Source organism: Camelina sativa, chromosome 6 (genome assembly GCF_030686135.1).
Source record: "Camelina sativa cultivar CO46 ecotype springtype chromosome 6, ASM3068613v1".
In the NCBI taxonomy this organism is placed as follows: Eukaryota; Viridiplantae; Streptophyta; class Magnoliopsida; order Brassicales; family Brassicaceae; genus Camelina; species Camelina sativa.
In genome coordinates, this window is record NC_141885.1 from 2,940,289 (window position 1) to 2,959,504 (window position 19,216).

At 35.5% G+C, this 19,216-nt stretch overlaps 4 protein-coding genes, 1 non-coding gene and 1 pseudogene across 6 annotated transcripts; 3 read left to right on the forward strand and 3 right to left on the reverse strand.

Moving 5' to 3' along the window:
• The first annotated feature begins 1,098 nt into the window (after positions 1 to 1,098).
• On the forward strand, positions 1,099 to 4,296 carry LOC104790243 (protein terminal ear1 homolog). The gene is made up of 5 exons (XM_010515954.3): positions 1,099 to 2,034; positions 2,268 to 2,811; positions 3,263 to 3,400; positions 3,497 to 3,638; positions 3,845 to 4,296. The coding sequence occupies exons 1-5, from the start codon at positions 1,284 to 1,286 to the stop codon at positions 4,145 to 4,147; spliced, it is 1,878 nt and encodes a 625-aa protein (XP_010514256.1). The 5' UTR covers positions 1,099 to 1,283; the 3' UTR covers positions 4,148 to 4,296.
• A 1,531-nt stretch (positions 4,297 to 5,827) lies between these two features.
• On the forward strand, positions 5,828 to 5,971 carry LOC147942185 (small nucleolar RNA snoR137). Its single transcript, XR_015560621.1, has one exon. It is a non-coding gene; the product is annotated as a small nucleolar RNA snoR137 (small nucleolar RNA).
• A 689-nt stretch (positions 5,972 to 6,660) lies between these two features.
• LOC104790244 (cytochrome P450 86B1 pseudogene) lies at positions 6,661 to 8,622 on the forward strand (annotated as a pseudogene). The gene has a single exon (XR_015560334.1). The product of XR_015560334.1 is annotated as a cytochrome P450 86B1 pseudogene (transcript).
• LOC104790245 (glycosyl hydrolase 5 family protein) lies at positions 8,470 to 10,723 on the reverse strand. Its single transcript, XM_010515956.3, has 3 exons — positions 10,216 to 10,723; positions 9,309 to 10,077; positions 8,470 to 9,221 (listed from the first exon to the last, which is right to left on the reverse strand). Exons 1-3 carry the CDS (start codon positions 10,624 to 10,626, stop codon positions 8,713 to 8,715), a joined length of 1,689 nt encoding a protein of 562 aa, XP_010514258.2. The 5' UTR covers positions 10,627 to 10,723; the 3' UTR covers positions 8,470 to 8,712.
• Positions 10,724 to 11,832: 1,109 nt separating this feature from the next.
• Positions 11,833 to 15,108, reverse strand: LOC104790246 (glycosyl hydrolase 5 family protein-like). The gene is made up of 4 exons (XM_087454064.1): positions 14,562 to 15,108; positions 13,855 to 14,102; positions 12,795 to 13,312; positions 11,833 to 12,371 (listed from the first exon to the last, which is right to left on the reverse strand). The coding sequence occupies exons 1-4, from the start codon at positions 15,039 to 15,041 to the stop codon at positions 12,082 to 12,084; spliced, it is 1,536 nt and encodes a 511-aa protein (XP_087310190.1). The 5' UTR covers positions 15,042 to 15,108; the 3' UTR covers positions 11,833 to 12,081.
• A 1,361-nt stretch (positions 15,109 to 16,469) lies between these two features.
• Positions 16,470 to 18,295, reverse strand: LOC104790247 (cytochrome P450 71B17-like). The gene is made up of 2 exons (XM_087454036.1): positions 17,345 to 18,295; positions 16,470 to 17,240 (listed from the first exon to the last, which is right to left on the reverse strand). The coding sequence occupies exons 1-2, from the start codon at positions 18,248 to 18,250 to the stop codon at positions 16,629 to 16,631; spliced, it is 1,518 nt and encodes a 505-aa protein (XP_087310162.1). The 5' UTR covers positions 18,251 to 18,295; the 3' UTR covers positions 16,470 to 16,628.
• Positions 18,296 to 19,216: the final 921 nt, after the last annotated feature.

A 19,216-nucleotide genomic window follows, 5' to 3' on the forward strand; every position in this document is an offset into this window, starting at 1 on the left:
AATAAAGTTCTAACTAAAAGCAAGCCGTATGAGTATTTTTAGCTTCATTTTCATGGACGCCACTATCTAAAAAGCGGTTATAAGAATAATGAGAGTTTAAGGAATAATAAGTGGAGAACAAATAAACTCTTATAAAACCTAATGCCATTGCCACCAAATCCGGCTATTATTATTGACTAGCTAGGCCTCCATTTTAGAAAGCTCCCAAGCAAGAATATGAAAAACGTTCCAAATGTCTTTTTAAAACTTTTAAGATCTGGTTGATAATCTAGATTACATTCTGATACCATATTAGTTTTTCCCATAAAGATAGATAGAGATGAAAGAGAAAAGTTTTTGTTTTATTTTCTTTTTACCAACAATAACCAACCAGTATAGTTTTTTATTTTATTTTATCAAACACAATAACCAGTATAGCTAAACCGAGATATGTAGACTCTATATATTAATTCTGTCCTCAATCTCTAAAGCTGTGTAGGTCATGGAACAATATCTATTCATGCTTGTGTTATGCCTTGTGGAGATGTGTAGACTCTAAATAGAATAGATAGTTAAATTGATATGTAACATTGACATTAAATCTCAAACTTCTCTTGCATGGGTCTAAAGTCCGACTCTGACTATTGTTACCCCTTCCGACGACGTCTACGGTGTCCACAGAGCTAGAATATATGTTTTAACTGTAGTACTGTACACTGTTAATATGGTATACAATAATACAACGATATAAAACGTTTTGCGAATCAAGAGTAAGACAAAAAGAAAATACTAAATAGTAACCTCTCTGATAGGTCCAAAAAGGCTCTCCCACAACAATCACCCGAGATCACCATACCCATTTTTTCATTGTCAATAGTAATACATTACTCTTCACTGTTTCAATATTCTACTACAAAACCGAAAATTTAAAGGATGAACATTTTCCACGTACTCAGTATTCGTGTCGCGTAGGGACTTTAATCTGTCTCAAATCAAATATATATACGCCTCGTAAAACCAAAGAACCCAAAACCTACACCAAAAAGTGCGTAGGGGTATTAACGTAACCTCAACAAAAACGATAGTAATAAATAATAAATCCGATTTTAAAAAACAGTCATTTTCGAGAAACTTAAATGCTTACAACATAAAAAAATAAAAATAAATAAACATTTGTTCTCTTCCACTGTCTTGTCTGAGGAGAAGTAAAGAGAGAGAGACAGACGACGTTACAGTATCTCTCTCTCTCACACGATCAAGAAATCTTTCATCATTCGCCGGAAAATATCATTTCTCCGGCATTAATGGAGGACTCTAGAATTTTCCCGTTCGCCAGAAACTTAGACCCTCGTGCTCAAGAGTTCATACCACTGAACCCTATCTCTTCTCATTTTTACTTTCCCTACACTTCTCCTCCTCCTCCGCCGCTTCCTCCGCCGTTGCCTCCATCTTCATACGGATTATCTCCGACGGAGCCAAGAGTTTTCACGTTCTTTAATCTTCCACCACATCCGATGATGTTCTCTTCTCCTCCTCCACCACAACCACAACCACTACCACCACCGCGTCCATGTTTCAGCGGCGTTTCGGCAGCTCAAAGGCCTCCTACACCGTCAAATTCTCCGACGCGGTCGCTCTCTTTGATATCCGTACCGCGTGACGTAACCGAGTCCACGGTGAGACGTGACTTGGAGGTCTTCGGCGACGTCCGTGGCGTGCAAATGGAAAGAATCTCTGAAGGAATCGTGACCGTACATTTCTACGATATCCGTGACGCTAAAAGAGCGGTTCGTGATGTTTGCGGTAGACACATGCAGCAACAAGCTAGACTCAGTGGTAGCAGCGGCGGCGGAGGTGGAGGTGGAAACGTTTGGAGCTCACCTTCTTCTTCTTCATCGGCGCGTGGGTTTGTTTCCGGCAGACATGTATGGGCTCAGTTCGTAGTTCCGGCGACTAGTGCTGTTCCCGGAGGTTGTAACCAAGGAACGTTGGTGATATTTAACTTAGACCCTGAGGTCTCTTCCATTGATCTCAGACAGATTTTCCAAGTTTACGGTACGGTTCTTTTACGAGTTTCTATGTCTTGATTTACTTTACCATTAGATTTAGTTTGTTTCCTCGATTTGTGGATATGTCAGGAATTAAAACATTTTTCAAAGACTAATAATGTTAGGCTATAATATAAATTACAATATTATTTACATGAATCATGGATTAATTGTTTGCATGTTATGAACATCATTTTAGCTTTTGAATATAGATAATATTGGACCGTTTGTTCGTTTCAGGTCCGATCAAAGAGTTGAGAGAGACGCCGTACAAGAAACATCAAAGGTTCGTTGAGTTTTATGATGTAAGAGATGCGGCGAGAGCATTTGATCGAATGAATGGTGAAGAGATCGGTGGTAAGCAAGTTGTGATCGAATTTAGTCGTCCAGGTGGACTTAAGAACAGGTTCAGGTCATCTAGGCTACCACAGCTACCGTTTCAACCGCTTCAACCACCACCGATTCTAAATCCTCCTTATTTGAGGCAGTCTGTAACTCTTATGAAAGATAAAAACAAGATTGTGAGCCCTAGTAATGGTGTTATCGCTGTTAATGCTTCTATGCGTTCGTTATCTATCATTGATGACGTCGATAATAAGACCCGAGGAGCGGAATCCGAATGCGCGGAGACAAAAAGCAAGAACATGGCTAAGTGGGGGAAGAAAAGACAGATGAAGAACATGGAACTAAGTCAGTTTCTTATCAGTGAAGAAACCATGGAAGATCCAAGTTGCAGAGATCCACGTACCACTTTGATGATCAAGAACATACCAAACAAGTACAGGTTGGGCTTTATATATATAATCTAATTTACTTAGTATTAATAGATTAATAAATACTACGTTTTATAATCTAAAGTTCGTAGTATTTTTCTAATATTCCGATGGAAACTAAGATGGTTTAAAAACCTAAAAATTTTCTAATCTCTCAATAAAGTGATTATATGGATTTAAAGTTGGAAGCTTTTTCAAACTCTAGGATGGTTAAAGATTTAGATCTTTCATTAAAATATTCGCATGGATTCGTGTGCTATATATATAGCCTATATTCAAAGCTTTATATTCAAAGCTTTATATTCTAGATAAAATTCTCCAATGTTATGTTCCATCAAGCTTTTGGTTATATTCTTGTTTTATCATACGTACCTTAATTGACTAACATTTTCCCGGATGCTCTTATATTACAGCTTCCTATTGGATTTTGTTTATGAGATTCAATGTTTTTGTTTTATATAGTCAAAAGCTACTGTTGGATATGCTGGACAAGCATTGCATCCACATTAACGAAGGGATCGCTGAGGATCACCATGAACATGAGTCTCTTCATCAGCCCTTTTCGTCTTATGATTTCGTGTATCTCCCGATGGATTTCAAGTAATCAAACATTGAAATCCAGTGATTATATATAGATTAGATCGGTTATATTTATAACCAAAATGTTAACTAATTTCTATGTTGTGTGTATTATAGCAACAAGTGCAATGTTGGTTATGGGTTTGTGAACATGACATCTCCGGAAGCAGCTTGGAGGTTTTACAAGGCGTTTAATCATCAACGTTGGGAGGTTTTTAATTCGCGTAAGATTTGCCAAATCACATATGCGAGAGTTCAGGTATATACACAGTGTTTTGAAATCGCAAACTACATAAACCTAATATATATATACTCGAGTAAACCCTGCAAATCCACAGAAGTTGCAATATCTATATATACCAAAACTTAAGCTATAGGCTAAACCAAAGTCTTGATTTTTTTTTTTTTTATAGATTTGATAATTTGTTTTGGTCACAATGCGTTTATTTTGGTGGTCAATAACAGGGTCTGGAGGATTTAAAGGAACACTTCAAGAGCTCGAAGTTTCCATGCGAGGCTGAGCTTTACCTTCCGGTGGTCTTCTCGCCGCCCCGAGACGGGAAGCAGTTACCAGAACCCGTCTCTATCAACATTAACGGCTGCATTAAACTCAATCATAGTCGTATTGAGCAAATGGACGGTCAAGATCACTCTGAGAGTGGGTCATGTTGTGACAGTGACCATGATAACAGTCATGAAGATGGATTTTCCGGCAGTAGCGTAGACGAAGGCCGGAGTTTCACCGTGGAAGGAGAAACATCTTTCTAGGTGTATGTTGTTTGTATTGTGTGTATCATAAGATATATAAAAAAATGTAAGTAGACATGATCTTGGTTAAAATTTGTACCCTTTTGTTTTTTGTGTTTGTCTTAATTTAAACTTCTTTTTGTTATCAATAATTACTCTACTCACGCTAAGTTCTTTTGGGTATCAACATGAACTTAATAATGACTTATGAAAAGTAGTAAAACGTCACATCTTAATCCTCTTTTTCTTTACTTCAAAGCTTCAAAGAAAGAAAGTGATATTTGGATTTACGTTACTTATTATTTTTTAAAGGAGAGACAGTGAAAATCTAGATAGGAGATCTAAAATTGGGTTGACCTAGGGTAAAAGTTGGATTTCAGGCAATACTATCTTTGTTCTAGTGTGTTAGCTGTCTTATTCAGAGACATGTGAAAGGGACAATAGAGGACTCTGTGCTAGTGATGATCACATTCTGTATCTCCCTCTGATTCATGGGGCACTGACACGTGGTCTGATATCCACCTTACTTGGTGCATGGCAGTGTTGATAGTGATCGTTGACTACAACTTTAATCTTCCTGATGTTAGAGATGTCTCTAGTTTTAATTTTCAGTGGGTTTTGTCTTTCTTCAGGATTTTGAAAAACATTAAACCACTGTTAGCATTTAAACCCCATTCCTAGGGTATTAATTGAAAGATTTTAGGATGTGACGACTGGTACAGAAAGCTTTTACAACATTTCAAAATCACATTCTTTTCGTAGGGTTTAATTTACTTTAGTAGTTGTAGTTGTAGATAAGGTCCACTAAAAAATGATAGTCTCTATCACATATAATTAAAAAACAATTACAATTAAGGTTTAAGTTTGAATGTTGTAGCAATTTACACTCTATCAATTTTAACTTAACTTTTTAGTGGACCTTACAAAATTTTTAGGTAATACTTGAACTTAGTAAAAAGATCAAATTAATTATTTTATTAAGTTTCTGTCAGGACCGAGGGGAAAAAAATAAAACTGAATATTTTCATTCCAAAACACTGATTTTCAATTTATTTTATTTTTAAGTAAAAAAACCACGTGAACTAATTTTCATTTTTTTTCCCATAAAAATATATAAATAACAAAAAATACCGATATCCGTGTACCGAAACTGGACATTTTAGTAACAGTGGCCCAAACTTTTTGACTCACAATAAAGATCCAAATTTGACCAAAATGTTGGTAAATGGTCCAATAACGAAATGGGCCTAAAAGTTAAGGCCCATTAATACCATTACCCTAATTTTGACTCATCGTTCTCTCTATAAAAGGAAGTCCTTCTAACCCCTAATTCATAAACTCGAAAGTCAATCTCCGTAGCCGTCACCATAGTTCTTCTAACTTTTTTTCAATCTTCATCATAGTTTGTGTTTGAACATTTTTTTTTTGACAATGAGATATCTAATCGCTTTCGAAAGGCGTTGCGCTCTTCGTTTTAGGGTTTTACATACCCTGAAGGGCGTGTCACCGGAAGCGTATAATAAAAAATCTTCAATCCGATCGATAGGGATTTTTTTTTTGTGATTTCGGATTCGTTCGAATGAAACAAAAATACCTAATATCCGATGGCTAATTTTGACCGATTTGTTTGGTTTTTTATCCATCGGTTAATCGTGTTTGAGAAATTTCGAAATTGATTTTGGTTTAGAAATTGGTAAATTATTTGCTTCATAATGGTGAACTCTCTTAGATTATTAGTGAGAGATGTTCAAGTTTCCGGAGCAAATATTAAACTGGCCAGAATTTTAACAGCTCTGTGTTTAAATTTTACTATTTTCACAGTGTTACCTGTCTTCTGGTATAATTTATTCACATATATTTCCCTAATTCCATTACCTAAATTTTTTGTTTCAATTGTTTTCTAATCTACTCAAATCTTTAGTTTTTTTTTTTGATTTGTGATAATGCCACAAGATTAACCATAATCATATGTTTGGTCGATTAGGGGAAGGGCTAGTATGTGTGAAGTTATCCTCCTAATTGAACAAATAAACCTATGGGCTTTCGATTGATATATCGGCTCATTTTTGTTAAAAGTCGTATTAGAATGGTAGGGAAAAGATTGGAACATGCCAAATTTGCGGACTCTCATTGAACTTATATAATGAAAAACCTAAAATCAATATAAATGGGGTAAAAGATAAATAAATTGTGTAATAAACTGGACCGAACAAAAATTGAAACCTTAGAGGATGCGCAATGGGGAGAACCCCATTCAGGCTCAAAGTCTGAGAGATTCACTTTTCTACTTTTTCATTCTTTTATATTTTTTTTTGTGGGTGAGAGATTGAACGAGAGACTGCTACTTGTCAAAATGGTTCATTGGTTATGAGTTTGCTAAAAAAAGACGTGTAATTTTGCATTTGTAGCTATGCTTCTACGACACTAACTTAACAAGCACACATTTCGCATTTTGCTTTCAAACTTTACGTTTCGTGTAAGTTAAGAAAAAGTCGTTCTTGAAATAGACCAATTCCAATTCAACTGTCTCTTGAATCCTTCAGCAAAATATCTCCAAAAGCATGATGAATCCTCTCTTTGAATCTTCTTCGGTTTACCTATCTTTACGAAATTTAAACATAAAACCTTGAAATCCAATTTTCTCAAGTTTATAACTGCTACAAAATAGTTACTGAGCAAATAACATTTATACAAAAATGTCTAATGAAAACTCTGTAACGTCGTCATTAATAGATCGCATCTCTGCTCATCTTTGTCTTCAAGATGTATCAATTGCGTTGTTAGGTCTATTCCTTTTCGGTTGCTTGCAAGCCAAGCTAACCAACAAAGGCGGACCAGTGCAATGGCCTGTGTTTGGGATCACTCCCGAGTTCTTCCTTCATGTTCACGATGTCTTCGGATGGGTCACCCGGTGTTTGACGAAAAGCCGAGGAACGTTTCCATACCAAGGGATCTGGTTTAGTGGATCTTATGGAGCCATGACTAGTGTTCCTGCAAACATCGAATACATGCTCAAAACCAATTTCAAGAACTTCCCTAAAGGGGAGTTTTACAAAGAGAGATTCCGCGATTTGCTCGAAGATGGTATTTTCAACGCGGATGATGAATCTTGGAAAGAACAGAGACGGATCATCATAACTGAGATGCACTCGACTCGCTTCGTGGATCATTCTTTTCAGACGACAAGAGATTTGATACAGAGGAAGCTCTTGAAAGTGATGGAGAGTTTCTCAAATTCACAAGAAGCTTTCGATCTTCAAGAGATTCTTTTACGGTTAACGTTTGATAATATCTGCATTGCGGGTCTCGGAGATGACCCCGGGACTTTGGATGATGATCTTCCCCACGTTCCATTCGCTAAAGCGTTTGAAGAAGCAACAGAGTCTACTCTGTTTCGGTTCATGATACCGCCGTTTTTGTGGAAACCGATGAAGTTTTTCGATGTAGGGTATGAGAAAGGGCTGAGGAAAGCGGTTGAGACGGTTCACAAGTTTATAGACAAGATGGTTCTCGAACGAATCACGATGCTTAAGGATGAAGGAACATTAGCTAATAGCAAATCTGATGTCCTCTCGAGGCTAATCCAGAACGAGAGTCACAAAAGAGGCGATGAAAATGATCGGTTCACCGTCAAGTTTTTCAGACAGTTCTGCACAAGCTTCATCTTAGCGGGACGAGACACGAGTTCCGTCGCACTTACTTGGTTCTTCTGGTTGTTAACAAAACACCCGGAAGTCGAAACCAAGATTCTCAGAGAAATCAGACAAATCTTGAGCCAAAGAGAGAAGAACAACAAGAATCTTGAAACAGGAGAAACAGAGAGTTTTTGTCACTTTACAGTCAAAGAACTAAACGATATGGTTTATATACAAGCAGCATTGTCGGAATCTCTTAGACTCTATCCACCAATTCCTATGGAAATGAAACAAGCGACTGAAGAAGACGTGTTTCCTGATGGCACTTTCTTGAGAAAAGGTTCACGCGTTTACTTCTCGGTCTATGCGATGGGAAGAATGAAATCAATTTGGGGAAAAGACTGTGAAATGTTTAAACCAGAGAGATGGATACAAGGAGGGCAATATGTGAGTGATGATCAGTTCAAATACGTCGTGTTCAACGCCGGTCCAAGGCTTTGTTTAGGGAAAACGTTTGCATACTTGCAGATGAAAATGGTAGCTGCTTCGATCTTGTTGAATTACTCAATCAACGTTGATCCAGATCATGTTGTTGTTCCACGAGTAACAACAACTTTGTATATGAAACATGGTCTTAAGGTCAGTATTACACCGAGATCTCTGGAGGAGAAGAAGCAAGATTCATAAATATAGAAGAAAATACAGCTATTACTGAAAAAGTTGTTTATATATATGGCTAATGTAAGATCTTCACCCTTCTAAATTAGTTTAGGCACATAAATAATCTTGGTTAATAAAATGTACAGTATGTTTATTATGTTACTGCAGATCACGAATGTTAAACAAAGCAAGATTTGCAAATTCTGAAATTGTAAGTTAGGTGTATAAACATCTCAGCACTGTGAAAGGTAGGTGTGTACCCGATCCAAAAACCAAACCGGATTAGAAATCCTAAAGCAGTAAGATTGATAAAGCCTTCTGAAGAGATGTCTTGGAGTATGGACTAATTTGAAGAAAAGGTTTTGATATAGACCGCCTTCTCGTGCTAGTAACAAGCTTAAACCACTGGCTTCTCGGATCACAACTCGAGTTTCCTTGTAAACATTTACATCTTCTTGTCACAATCTTATTACTGCGTGAATCCACATCCAAACAGACAAATGCTCCATTCTTTGTTACGGACGAGAGTTGCATCTTCGAGTCAGACAAAAGTCTCCATTTTGAACAGTGAAACTCAGTGAAAAACAAACGCAGCTTGACAGAGTTTCCTTTCTCATAAGCTTTTAAACAGAGGATTCGTTCTTCTGCTAATGATAAAACTCGATGAGAAGAAAGTCTCCAGCTTTCTGATCTATTACAAGAACCAAGCTTTAGTTGAAACAATGATTTTCTTACAACGCAAAGTCCACTCAAAGGATGGAACATTATTTTCTTTGGTTGAGTTTCCATTAGACCTGGTCCTGATTATTGCAAAGTTGTTTAAACTTGTGTTATAAATCAAGTGATCAAATATAACAAAGGTAAGTTTGAAAAACAAATTAGTGTACCTCTAAAAGGAGTCTGAATTGTAGAAACCATCTGCAAAATGGTTGAGTTCCTTATGCTTAACCAATTCCAATCCAAAACTCCATAAGTTTCATCTGATCCAATGGTTCTTCCCCTTATGTAATAGCTTCCTGCAAGTGTCCATAGCGCCCAATCTAGATCAAGATCAGCTGCTAAAGCCATAAAACAACTTAGAAACTTATTGTCATTCACATTGTTTCCTCTTTGGTCAACCCCAAACTCGCTCACAAACAACGGGATCCCTTTCTCGAGCAAAAACCCCGACATTTTCATTATCTTCTCTGTTTCTCTCCCGCAAATCATGTTCGAGTTATCTTCTTCCCAAGAGTTCCAAAATCCATACCAATGGATCTCAAACACAAGTTTCCTCCTAAAGCTAACTTCAAAGGGTCTGTCTCGGAGGAAAGATAAGTCAGTAGCGTAATTTAAACCCGAGACAATAACAAGAACATCCGGGTTAACGGAGTGGACCGCTTCAGCGCCTTTTCTCATATAGGTATACCAATCTTTAATGTTCTGTTTAGGACCTCTAAGTTCATTTCTCAGACTCATACCAACCACATTTGATGAAACGTTATTAGCAAACATTGATGCCATCTTCTTTAACCCTTTGATCCAAACTTGAGGGTTTAAATGTTTATCGCCGAAAAACCCGTTACCATCATTGTCACTACAACACCAACCAGGTTGGCTTATGTGATTGTCTAAGATCACCATTACTCTATGCTTTCCAAGACAAGACACTACTTCCTGTGTTAAGAGAAAGAACAAACAAAGTTCTCATCTTTCTTTTTCTTGAAATCCTAATTGACAGATTACAAACTAAACAAGAATTTCAAGAATCCCACTAAAGTCAAAATCCTACCGGGAAAAAGGTCAGAACTTTACCTGGAAAGCTTTGATAAGGGGGAGATCAAGAATCGTGGGATTGTGAACTTGAAAACCAGAAACAGCTTGAAAGAGACGAAACTTGAGAAGAGATTGTCTCACAGTCGTGATATCAGAGAAAGATTCATCGGTGGCTAAGTAGAGAGGCCAAGTCAATCTAACGCAATTGAAACCCATTGAGACGATCTTCTCGGCGATCGAATCCAATGGCTGCTTGCTCAGTCCTTCAGCCACCGCGGTTTCAAGATGCGACGGCCAGTTGACGCACGTGACCTTCACGCGCCGACCTTTGTTGCTGCCGTCGTCGTCGACGATCCAGCGTGAGTCGGTGGAGAGAGGGAGAGCGAAGGTGGTGATGTTTATGATGACGTATGGAAGAAGAAAGACAGAGATGAAGAAGAGTCTTCCCATTGAAACTTATGTGTCTCTGTTTTGTAAGAAGTGGAATGGTCCTCTCTATATACTAAGAAAATTATTAGCGACTAGATCACAATTCACAACACCGAACATCCAAATTAGTGTCTAACTAGTAGATATACAGGGCTCAACATTTTAAAAAATATTTCTAATATAATAATAAAAGTTATTGTTATATTTTTTTTTAAGTTATTTTGTTTGTGATAATATTTATTTTAATTGTTCTGTAAATCTATTAGTCTTTTTGAATACTAATTATTTTAGAATATTATAGTATATTATTTTTTGATATATACTACAGTTTTACATTGTTTGTTTGTTGTATTTGCATTATTATTTTGTGAAATATGAAGTAGTAGTTTTAATATTATAATTGTGAACAAATAAAAATTATTAATTTATCATTTATATAAATTTAGTTTTACCAACCCGCAAATGTGAAAATTAAAACATACATTTTTTTAGATTGAATAATATATTTTCGTTTTAAAAAATTCAAATCACAACATATGCAGAAAAAATTCTGCATTTTACTAATCATAAGTATTATATGAAAATTCCAAACAATTTTTAAATAAAAGAAAATAAAGATGATAGGAGAATCATAATTTGAAATCTTAACAAAATCTTTGAAATTTAGTTATTAAAAATAATTATATTGTGTACTTGGATATAAAATCTTAGTTTTTGAAATTATGATTAGTTTATATTTTTAAAAAATATATTTAGTAATTTTTGTCCATAATTTATTAGAGAGATAAAATATATATTTTTATTTTTCTTGATTTTTTCTATTTGATATGTCAGTGTTTTTTTTTAATTAATTAACTTTATTTAGTTAATTAACTTAGCTTAATTAAGTTTTTCAAATGGTAATTGAATGTAATTTTTTACACATTTTAAGATTAGTTTCATATTTGTACTTCTCAATTAATTAGTAGGATTAATGAAACTTTAATCAAATCAATCACTAATGACTAATTTATTGAAAAAGTCATACAGTGTTTATTTTATTTTGTTTTATTTGGGTTTGACGTTTAATATCTTCTTAACATTGATTACTTACTTAATCGTTATCTTGATAGCGTAAAATAACATCATATATACTTCCTCTGTTTCAAGTGTCATTTTAATACTTATAAAAGAAATGACATTAAAAATATAAAATGACATTTTTTGAAACAAAAAAAAGTGTAAAAAAGTGTAAAATGACATTAGAGTGAATATTAGATTTAACTTATAAGAAACGAAGTTTACAACTTTATGAGGTTACTGCATGTTATTTATATATGATATAATCTATATTAAACCTCATTATATACTAACTTTGACAATCTTAAACCACTGGCTTGTGGGATCACACGAGGTGTCTTCACCCTTCACGCACTTGCAGTCACTAGCCATGAGGTTATTGGATTCATCCACGTCAAGACAAAGCGAGTTATTGCTTTACTTCGCAGCTAATAGCATATTAGAGGCTGATGTAGTCTGCCATTTTGACAAGTTAGGGCTCGAGCAACTCATATTACTCAGCTTAACCGGCGCATTCGACCCGGTGCTCTCTAAGCATAGAGATTTGTCTTTGAGTCTCAGGGTGTTGTCAGGAGTGTAGCTCCATGGTTGAGATTCATTACATAGACCGAGAGTGACCTTGGTTGGATCTAAGATACTTTGTAACATGCAAAGTCCGGTTAACGGGTGAAAAACAAGATTGTAGACTTTGGGTTGAGAGCCCGGTCCTGCTTAACCAAGTTAGGAATAATGAGATGCTTAACTATGTCTAATGAACAAGCATAAGCAAATTCTATGTATAAAAATACTGCAGATAGCTAACACCTAAATAAATAGAGTTATGATATCTAATAATAAATATCTTTGTACATTATATTTTACGCAATTGTGAAATATCATTCTCATTCTAAAATCTGAATTACAATTATAATGTTACAAATGTCATTTTAAGATATCTACAGTTTATTTGTTGTAAATTTAATGATTGATAGAGTTTCTAATCTAATGGTAGCTAACTTATATCATAACTCCATTTAATATTTTGATAGTGTATTCGTATGTATTGTAGACCACATAATGTTTTTAATACTTGGTGACGATTGTAAATTCTAAAATTAGTCTCCGAAGACAGAAATATAGAATATATATACCTTGAAGCGGGGATTGAATCAGAGACAACCTTTGCAAGAAACTCCGGCTTCGAACACGATCCCAATCCGAGTCCAACACACCGTAATACTCGCTCATTCCAACAACACCTTCTCTGAGATAATAACTTCCTTGAAGTGTCCAAATCGACCAATCTACGTCGTTCTCCGCCGCCCAACCTAATATACATCCGATATACCTATTATCGTTAACGTTTTTGCCTCTCAAATCGATTCCAAACTCACTAAGAAACACTGGGAAGTCACGGAGATTGAAACCGCCTCCGTCCTCGATGCTTTTCAGAATCTCGCCGCATGCCTCGTTAGGGTTTTTGGAACTCCATGTGTTTGTGTTAGTGAAGGAGTATCGATGGATCTCGAACACGAGTTTCCTAGTAAAAGTTAGGTTCACCGGTCGTGATCGGACAAATGAGAGGTCGGTGTCGTAGCTGAGGCCAGAAAGGATAACAAGTACTTCAGGGTTTGCTTCGTGAACTGCTTCGGCTCCTTGTTGCATGTACCTACATGCATACATATAAAAATAAAAATTAAATCCTACTTTGCAAGGATCCTACATGCAAGCATGTACACCCATAAGCCACTTTAACATTTATAAGTGACATACTTTAACTAAACCATACATGCATGTTAATTATGTACCCGCATAAATCATTTAACCATTAATACGTGGCTTACTTTAACCAGTGTCCATATTTTCTCCTTATAGTTGTACCTTTTTCGTTAACAGACAAACTTTTAATGTAAAGTATGCCATTAGAGGTAATAAACTGATTCAATATTACAGAATCTATATTAAATAGCGTTCTCTTACTGTCTTACACATACACATGCATGCAGCAAATGGACAAACATAAAAAAAGGCGCAAAAGATGCCGCTAGTTGTATAATCTTTTTTTCGTTTCTTTTTCTATGTAGCCATTAATTTATCAGAGAAATTCATTTCAAACCAAACCAATTAAATAAAAATAAACTCAAAATAAATAAAAATAAAGAAATTATAGTCAAGTGCGAATATCTTATCTCGTATAAAATGTACACGTACTTGAACCAAGCGTCGACGTTTTGTTTAGGTCCTCTAAGCTCGTTTCTGAGGCTCATGCCAACGACATTCGAGGTACCTTTGAAAGTCGTGGCTATCTTGGTCAGACCGGCGATCCACGTAGCAGGGTCAAAGAAAGTGTCGCCAAAGAAACCGTTGCCGTCGTCGTAGCCACAACACCATCCTGGCTTGGTCACATGGTTGTCTAATATCACCATCACATTTTTGTCTCCCAATTTAGCTACCACCTTCTGCAAAAACGAAAAAAATAATAATCATGTTTTCAAAGGAAATGAGTAATTTGCGGGTAAAAATAAAAGTATACATGATAAGAGATTTCGGTAAAAAAATATATAATTAAATTAGTTTTGAAAACCATAGTCTTAAAAGTATCCACGTATATAACCAAAATTTTGTTTTGTGAAAATTTATTCTTTTTTATTCATCATTATTTTTGATGATTTTATTTTAGTAGAGTCATATGTGTATTTTATGACCTATTATATTCTAATTTGAGTTTTTGGATGGGTCTCCGAACCATTAGATTTTACCTTTATGGATAGAAAACTAAATATTTTTGGGCTAAATTGTTTAGCTAGTATATTATATACCACTGTAATTAGTAAGTAAAGAATATAGATGATTAGTTTTTTTTAAATTCTTTTTTTCTATCCGAATAAATTAATCCAAGAAATTTGATACTATCATACCTTGTAAGCTTCAATGAGGGGAAGATCAATCATGGATGGGTTCTTGGTTTGGAAACCAGAAATGTCATCAGTAAGACCAAGCCTTTGAAAAGATTGTCTCACAGTAACGTTATTAGCCAATGTCTCATTAGTAGCCAGATCAAGTGGCCAAGTTAATCTAACACAATTGAAACCCATTTCAAGTATCTTCTTGGCCAAGTCATCTACCCGTTGCTTACTCAGCCCTTCCGCCACCACAGGCTGCAAATGTGATGGCCAATTCACACACGCCAGCTTCACTCTTTGCCCTTTTTCGTCGATGATCCAATGAGATTTTGTAGAGAGAGGAAAGGCCATGTTGTTTGTGATGAAGGAGAAGAACGAGAAGAAGATGATGAAGCAAAACATACGTTTTAGCTCTTTTGTCTTCTTCATGTTAAATGTATTTAGAAAAGTTTGGGGGTGTTTGTGTTTTTTTTTTGGTAGGTGTTGGTGAATCATTTCGCAGAGACATACATATAGAGAGAAATGTGTCAAATATTATAGAAATAGAATAGTTTATTGTGTTGTATTTCATAAAATTAAGGCATATATATATAGTGATTAGTTTTGACATATTGCTAACACAATATAATGTAAATTTTCCTAAACGGATAAGGAAATAACTTATACAATAAGTAATATCAAGATGTAGAATATTACCGCACGATACACATCTTGCTTCCCTAATACTCCCACATTTGTATGTATATCTTGTGGACCAAGTAAATGCTTTAGAAGTAAAGTTGTGGTATTTAGGCTAATAAGCTCTTTCCTGAGTTGGAAGGAAAACAAGCATCGTATCATGAGATAAAGTTGGCAACTTTAAGGGTTCAAAGACACAACACAACTTAGAAACTGGTAGAATTGATCGCTTATGTTAATAATCTAATCTAACAATAGCGTCAAAGCCATCATAACTTCTAATTAAATTCTATCTTAGTAATTGGATCCAAGTCACTCACGTCGATCCGAAAAGCAAGAGGATCATACTAGTAACGGTTGAACCTTTTCCATAAAAAAAGAAAAGAATATGTACAATCAACGGAAACTTTAGCTGTCTTGTCTACTGAATTTGAGAAGTTGGGTGAAAAAAAATCTTAGAAGAGTGTATGAATTAGACAAATAACACATATTGAAACCAAATGGTACATGGTGATGTGTTAGGACAATTATATCTCTTAATGAAGACGACTTTGAGATATGTCATGTGACTTTTCCCTCCTTCCTCTTGAACTTTTGTGATAAGATTTCTCTACCTCAAATATCTGATTGGTTAAAATTCAAGCATATGTAATCTCTATTCTAGCAATGATAATTCTAGCACAATTAGTTGTGTAAATTTATCAAACCCAGAAGAAGAAAAATGAAGGATCAAATTGAGAATTCTTAAAATAAATGGAGGAGATGTAAACAAACAAAATAATGAAGGTTTATATTGACTTTTTGTTTTAGATCAAGGTTGATATTGCAATTTATCTTTAATTTGCTGATCAACTTATTTTGTGTCGCCGCGTCAGCCGCTGTAGTGCCTCGACGATGGCGGTGGTTTGATCTCTTTTCCTCTCTCTCTGTTTCAGTTTCTCTTTGTGGCCAGAGAGCTTAGTACTAATTACTCCCACGATCAATGTTTCCATAAGATGTCTCCAACCTTAGGTTACATATCTCTCTTTTGATCTCTGATTTTGTTGTTTCACCTTACATTGCCCGACAGTATCTTGTGTTCTCTGGAGTTAGATCCTTATCGAATCATTGTTATAGATTTTTCTTACCGTTTTGAAAAATGTAATAAACTCATTGTGGCTTTTCTTTCCCCTGAAATCAAATCAGTCCGGACTTGTTTAAAAGAGGAGCCAATGAGACTAAGCACAGCCTTATCGAAATCTTTCCTTTGAGATGTAACTTTTTTATTCATAGCAAGCCAGGATTATGTTCTTTATAACATCATCTTACATATACTTGCTTCGTTTCGGTTTATATTACATAATGTAGAGACGAAGTTTTTATTCATAACTTGTACAAAGTCTAGAACTATATAGATTGGTGCACTCACTGAACTCGAACTGGGACAAGCTTGAGAGGTACTTTCTTGACGACTGTAAGGGTACCAGCTTCTTCTTTATCGATGTCTTCATGTGTCATACCATCAGGTGCTCTCCAATCGAAGTAGTAAAGTAAGTTCAAGAGTCCTAATTCCACAGTAGCTACCCCCATTACTATACCGGGACATATCCTTCGACCAGACCCAAACGGTAAGAGCTCGAAATGTCTTCCTTTATAATCCACAGGACTATCGATAAACCTCTCCGGGTTAAACTCTTCCGGGCTTGTCCAGTATTTCTGATCTCTTCCTATCGCCCAAGCGTTCACCAAGATCTGTGTCTTTGGAGGAATATCATAGCCTTGGACCTTGATGTGAGCCATTGTTTCCCTTGGGAGCAGAAGAGGTGCTGCTGGGTGTAATCTGAATGTTTCCTTGATCACCATGTTCAAGAAAGGAACTTTGTCGACATCTTCTTCTGTGATTCTCTCCCTATTGTTGCCAAGACGGTCTCGGATCTCGCCTTGAACTTTCTTCATCACTTCAGGGGTTTTAACGAGTTCCGTCATTGCCCATATCATGGTAATAGCTCCTGTGTCTACTCCTCCTAGAAACAAATTCTAGCAAAGAGAAAAAAAAAAAAAATTGTAAATATGCAGATTCAGTTTCAATGCAAATGTGTTGTTGAAACAAATCTTGTTTTTTGTTTTTTTTTTGTTCTTACCGATAGTAATGCCTTGATGTGATCTGTCGTGAGCTTCAAGGCATCATCTTTGCCTTGTTTATGATCATCGATCACATCCAACATAACATCGACGATATCTCTGTGATCTTTTGATATATTTCCAGGATGTAAATGATCATCGATCACACCTTGAAACATAGTATCGAGCTTGACGAAAACATCTTTGAGCCTCTTGTGTTGCCCGGAAATACAGTCAACGAGCCATCCAAGTCCGGCAATAGGAAAGAAATCAGAGCAAGTGAAACTACCCTGAGCTCTCTCGGCTTCAGACACAAGCTCTTCGATCTTGTCTTTATCGATAAACTCATTCTCGTGGAACCTTTGTCCAAAAGCAACTCTAAACAGGATACTCGCGGTTAGCCAGAAAAGGGTTTTGCTCAAATCGACCGGAGATCGATCCTCCGCTGATTCCGACAGTTTCTTGACAAGAAAGTTACATTCTTCCTCTCTGATATACCCGGAAGACTGAACCTTTTTCAAACAGAAAAACTCACGCACCAAGAACTTGCGCCGCTCCTTCCACTCGTCACCATACGGTGTAAAAGCGACATCTTTAAAACCCCGAGAGGTTAGCCTCGAACCAACAAGCTTAGGCCTGCTGCAGCAGTCTAGGTCATGAGTTCTACACACCTCTTCAGCTGCTTCTCTCGATGAGATAACAGTTACAGGGACAAACCCTAAGTGAAGAAGCATAACATGTCCTGTTCTTTCGGCTAGACGTTGAAATAACATGTGAGGCAATTCTCCAACTTGGTGTAAGTTTCCGATGACTGGTAACGTTGGAGGGCTAGGAGGAAGGTTCCATTTAGAGCGTTTGATCTTCTTGCTGATAAAGATCAACGAAGCGAAGGTGATGATACAAACACAGAGCAAAGAGATTACCATTTTTTTTTGTTTCTTTTCTTCCGTTACACAGAAAAATGAAATTGATATCCTCTGTTTTCTATTTATATTAAGAACAGAAAACAGAGAGATTATTTTAACATCCCACACCGCCTACATTATGATTAGATTTTTGTTTTTTTCTTCATACGTTACTATATTATAAAGAAGAATCCTATGAAGCTAAGCAAGACATAAATCTTAACAATAATTGAATTTTTTTTTGTTTCTTTTGTAATAGAAAAAAATAAAATTTATATTGCTATGTTTCTCTGTATATTAATAGTCCAATTACATCCAATTTGTCACTGGTATAATCGGATGTCTTTTTTGTTTTGAAAATAATATATAATAAAAAAATTCCATATGGAGTACGAAAGAATTGAATAATAAATGTCTTTGACATCCAATTATACCACTGAATTTTTTTCGTTTTCATTTTTAAATGGGAGTTCCGAAAAACGTATTTTTCTCTCGAAAAAATAAATTCGCAAAAAAATTTGAAAAAGAAAAGGATATTGGACCGCGTTAAAACCTTTTTCGATAGAGAAATCACTTTTTACAGGTAATTCAAAAAGTTTTTTTGTACACCAAAATAAATAAATAACACTATAATAATTAGAATTAGCCTAACTAAAAAAACCAATTTTTGAAAATACATATAAAACAATGGGAACCAAAAGAAAAAAAAAGCTTCACATTTTTTTTAGTTCCATAAACCTATAACTAGGTCGAGTAATTTTAATCTCACACTGCTTATATTCTGATTGAATTTTTTTTTTCTGTCATTTGTTAATATATTACAAAGTTGGAATCTAAGCAAGACAAAATTTATATGTGATGGATTCTAAATGTTAATAATAATTAAAAGGAATTTGAAGTTAAATGTTATATGCAAAGAAAAATTGTGTCATGTTATATAAGATATGACAAAATATGAATTCTATGAAATAATATAAAATTTATTAA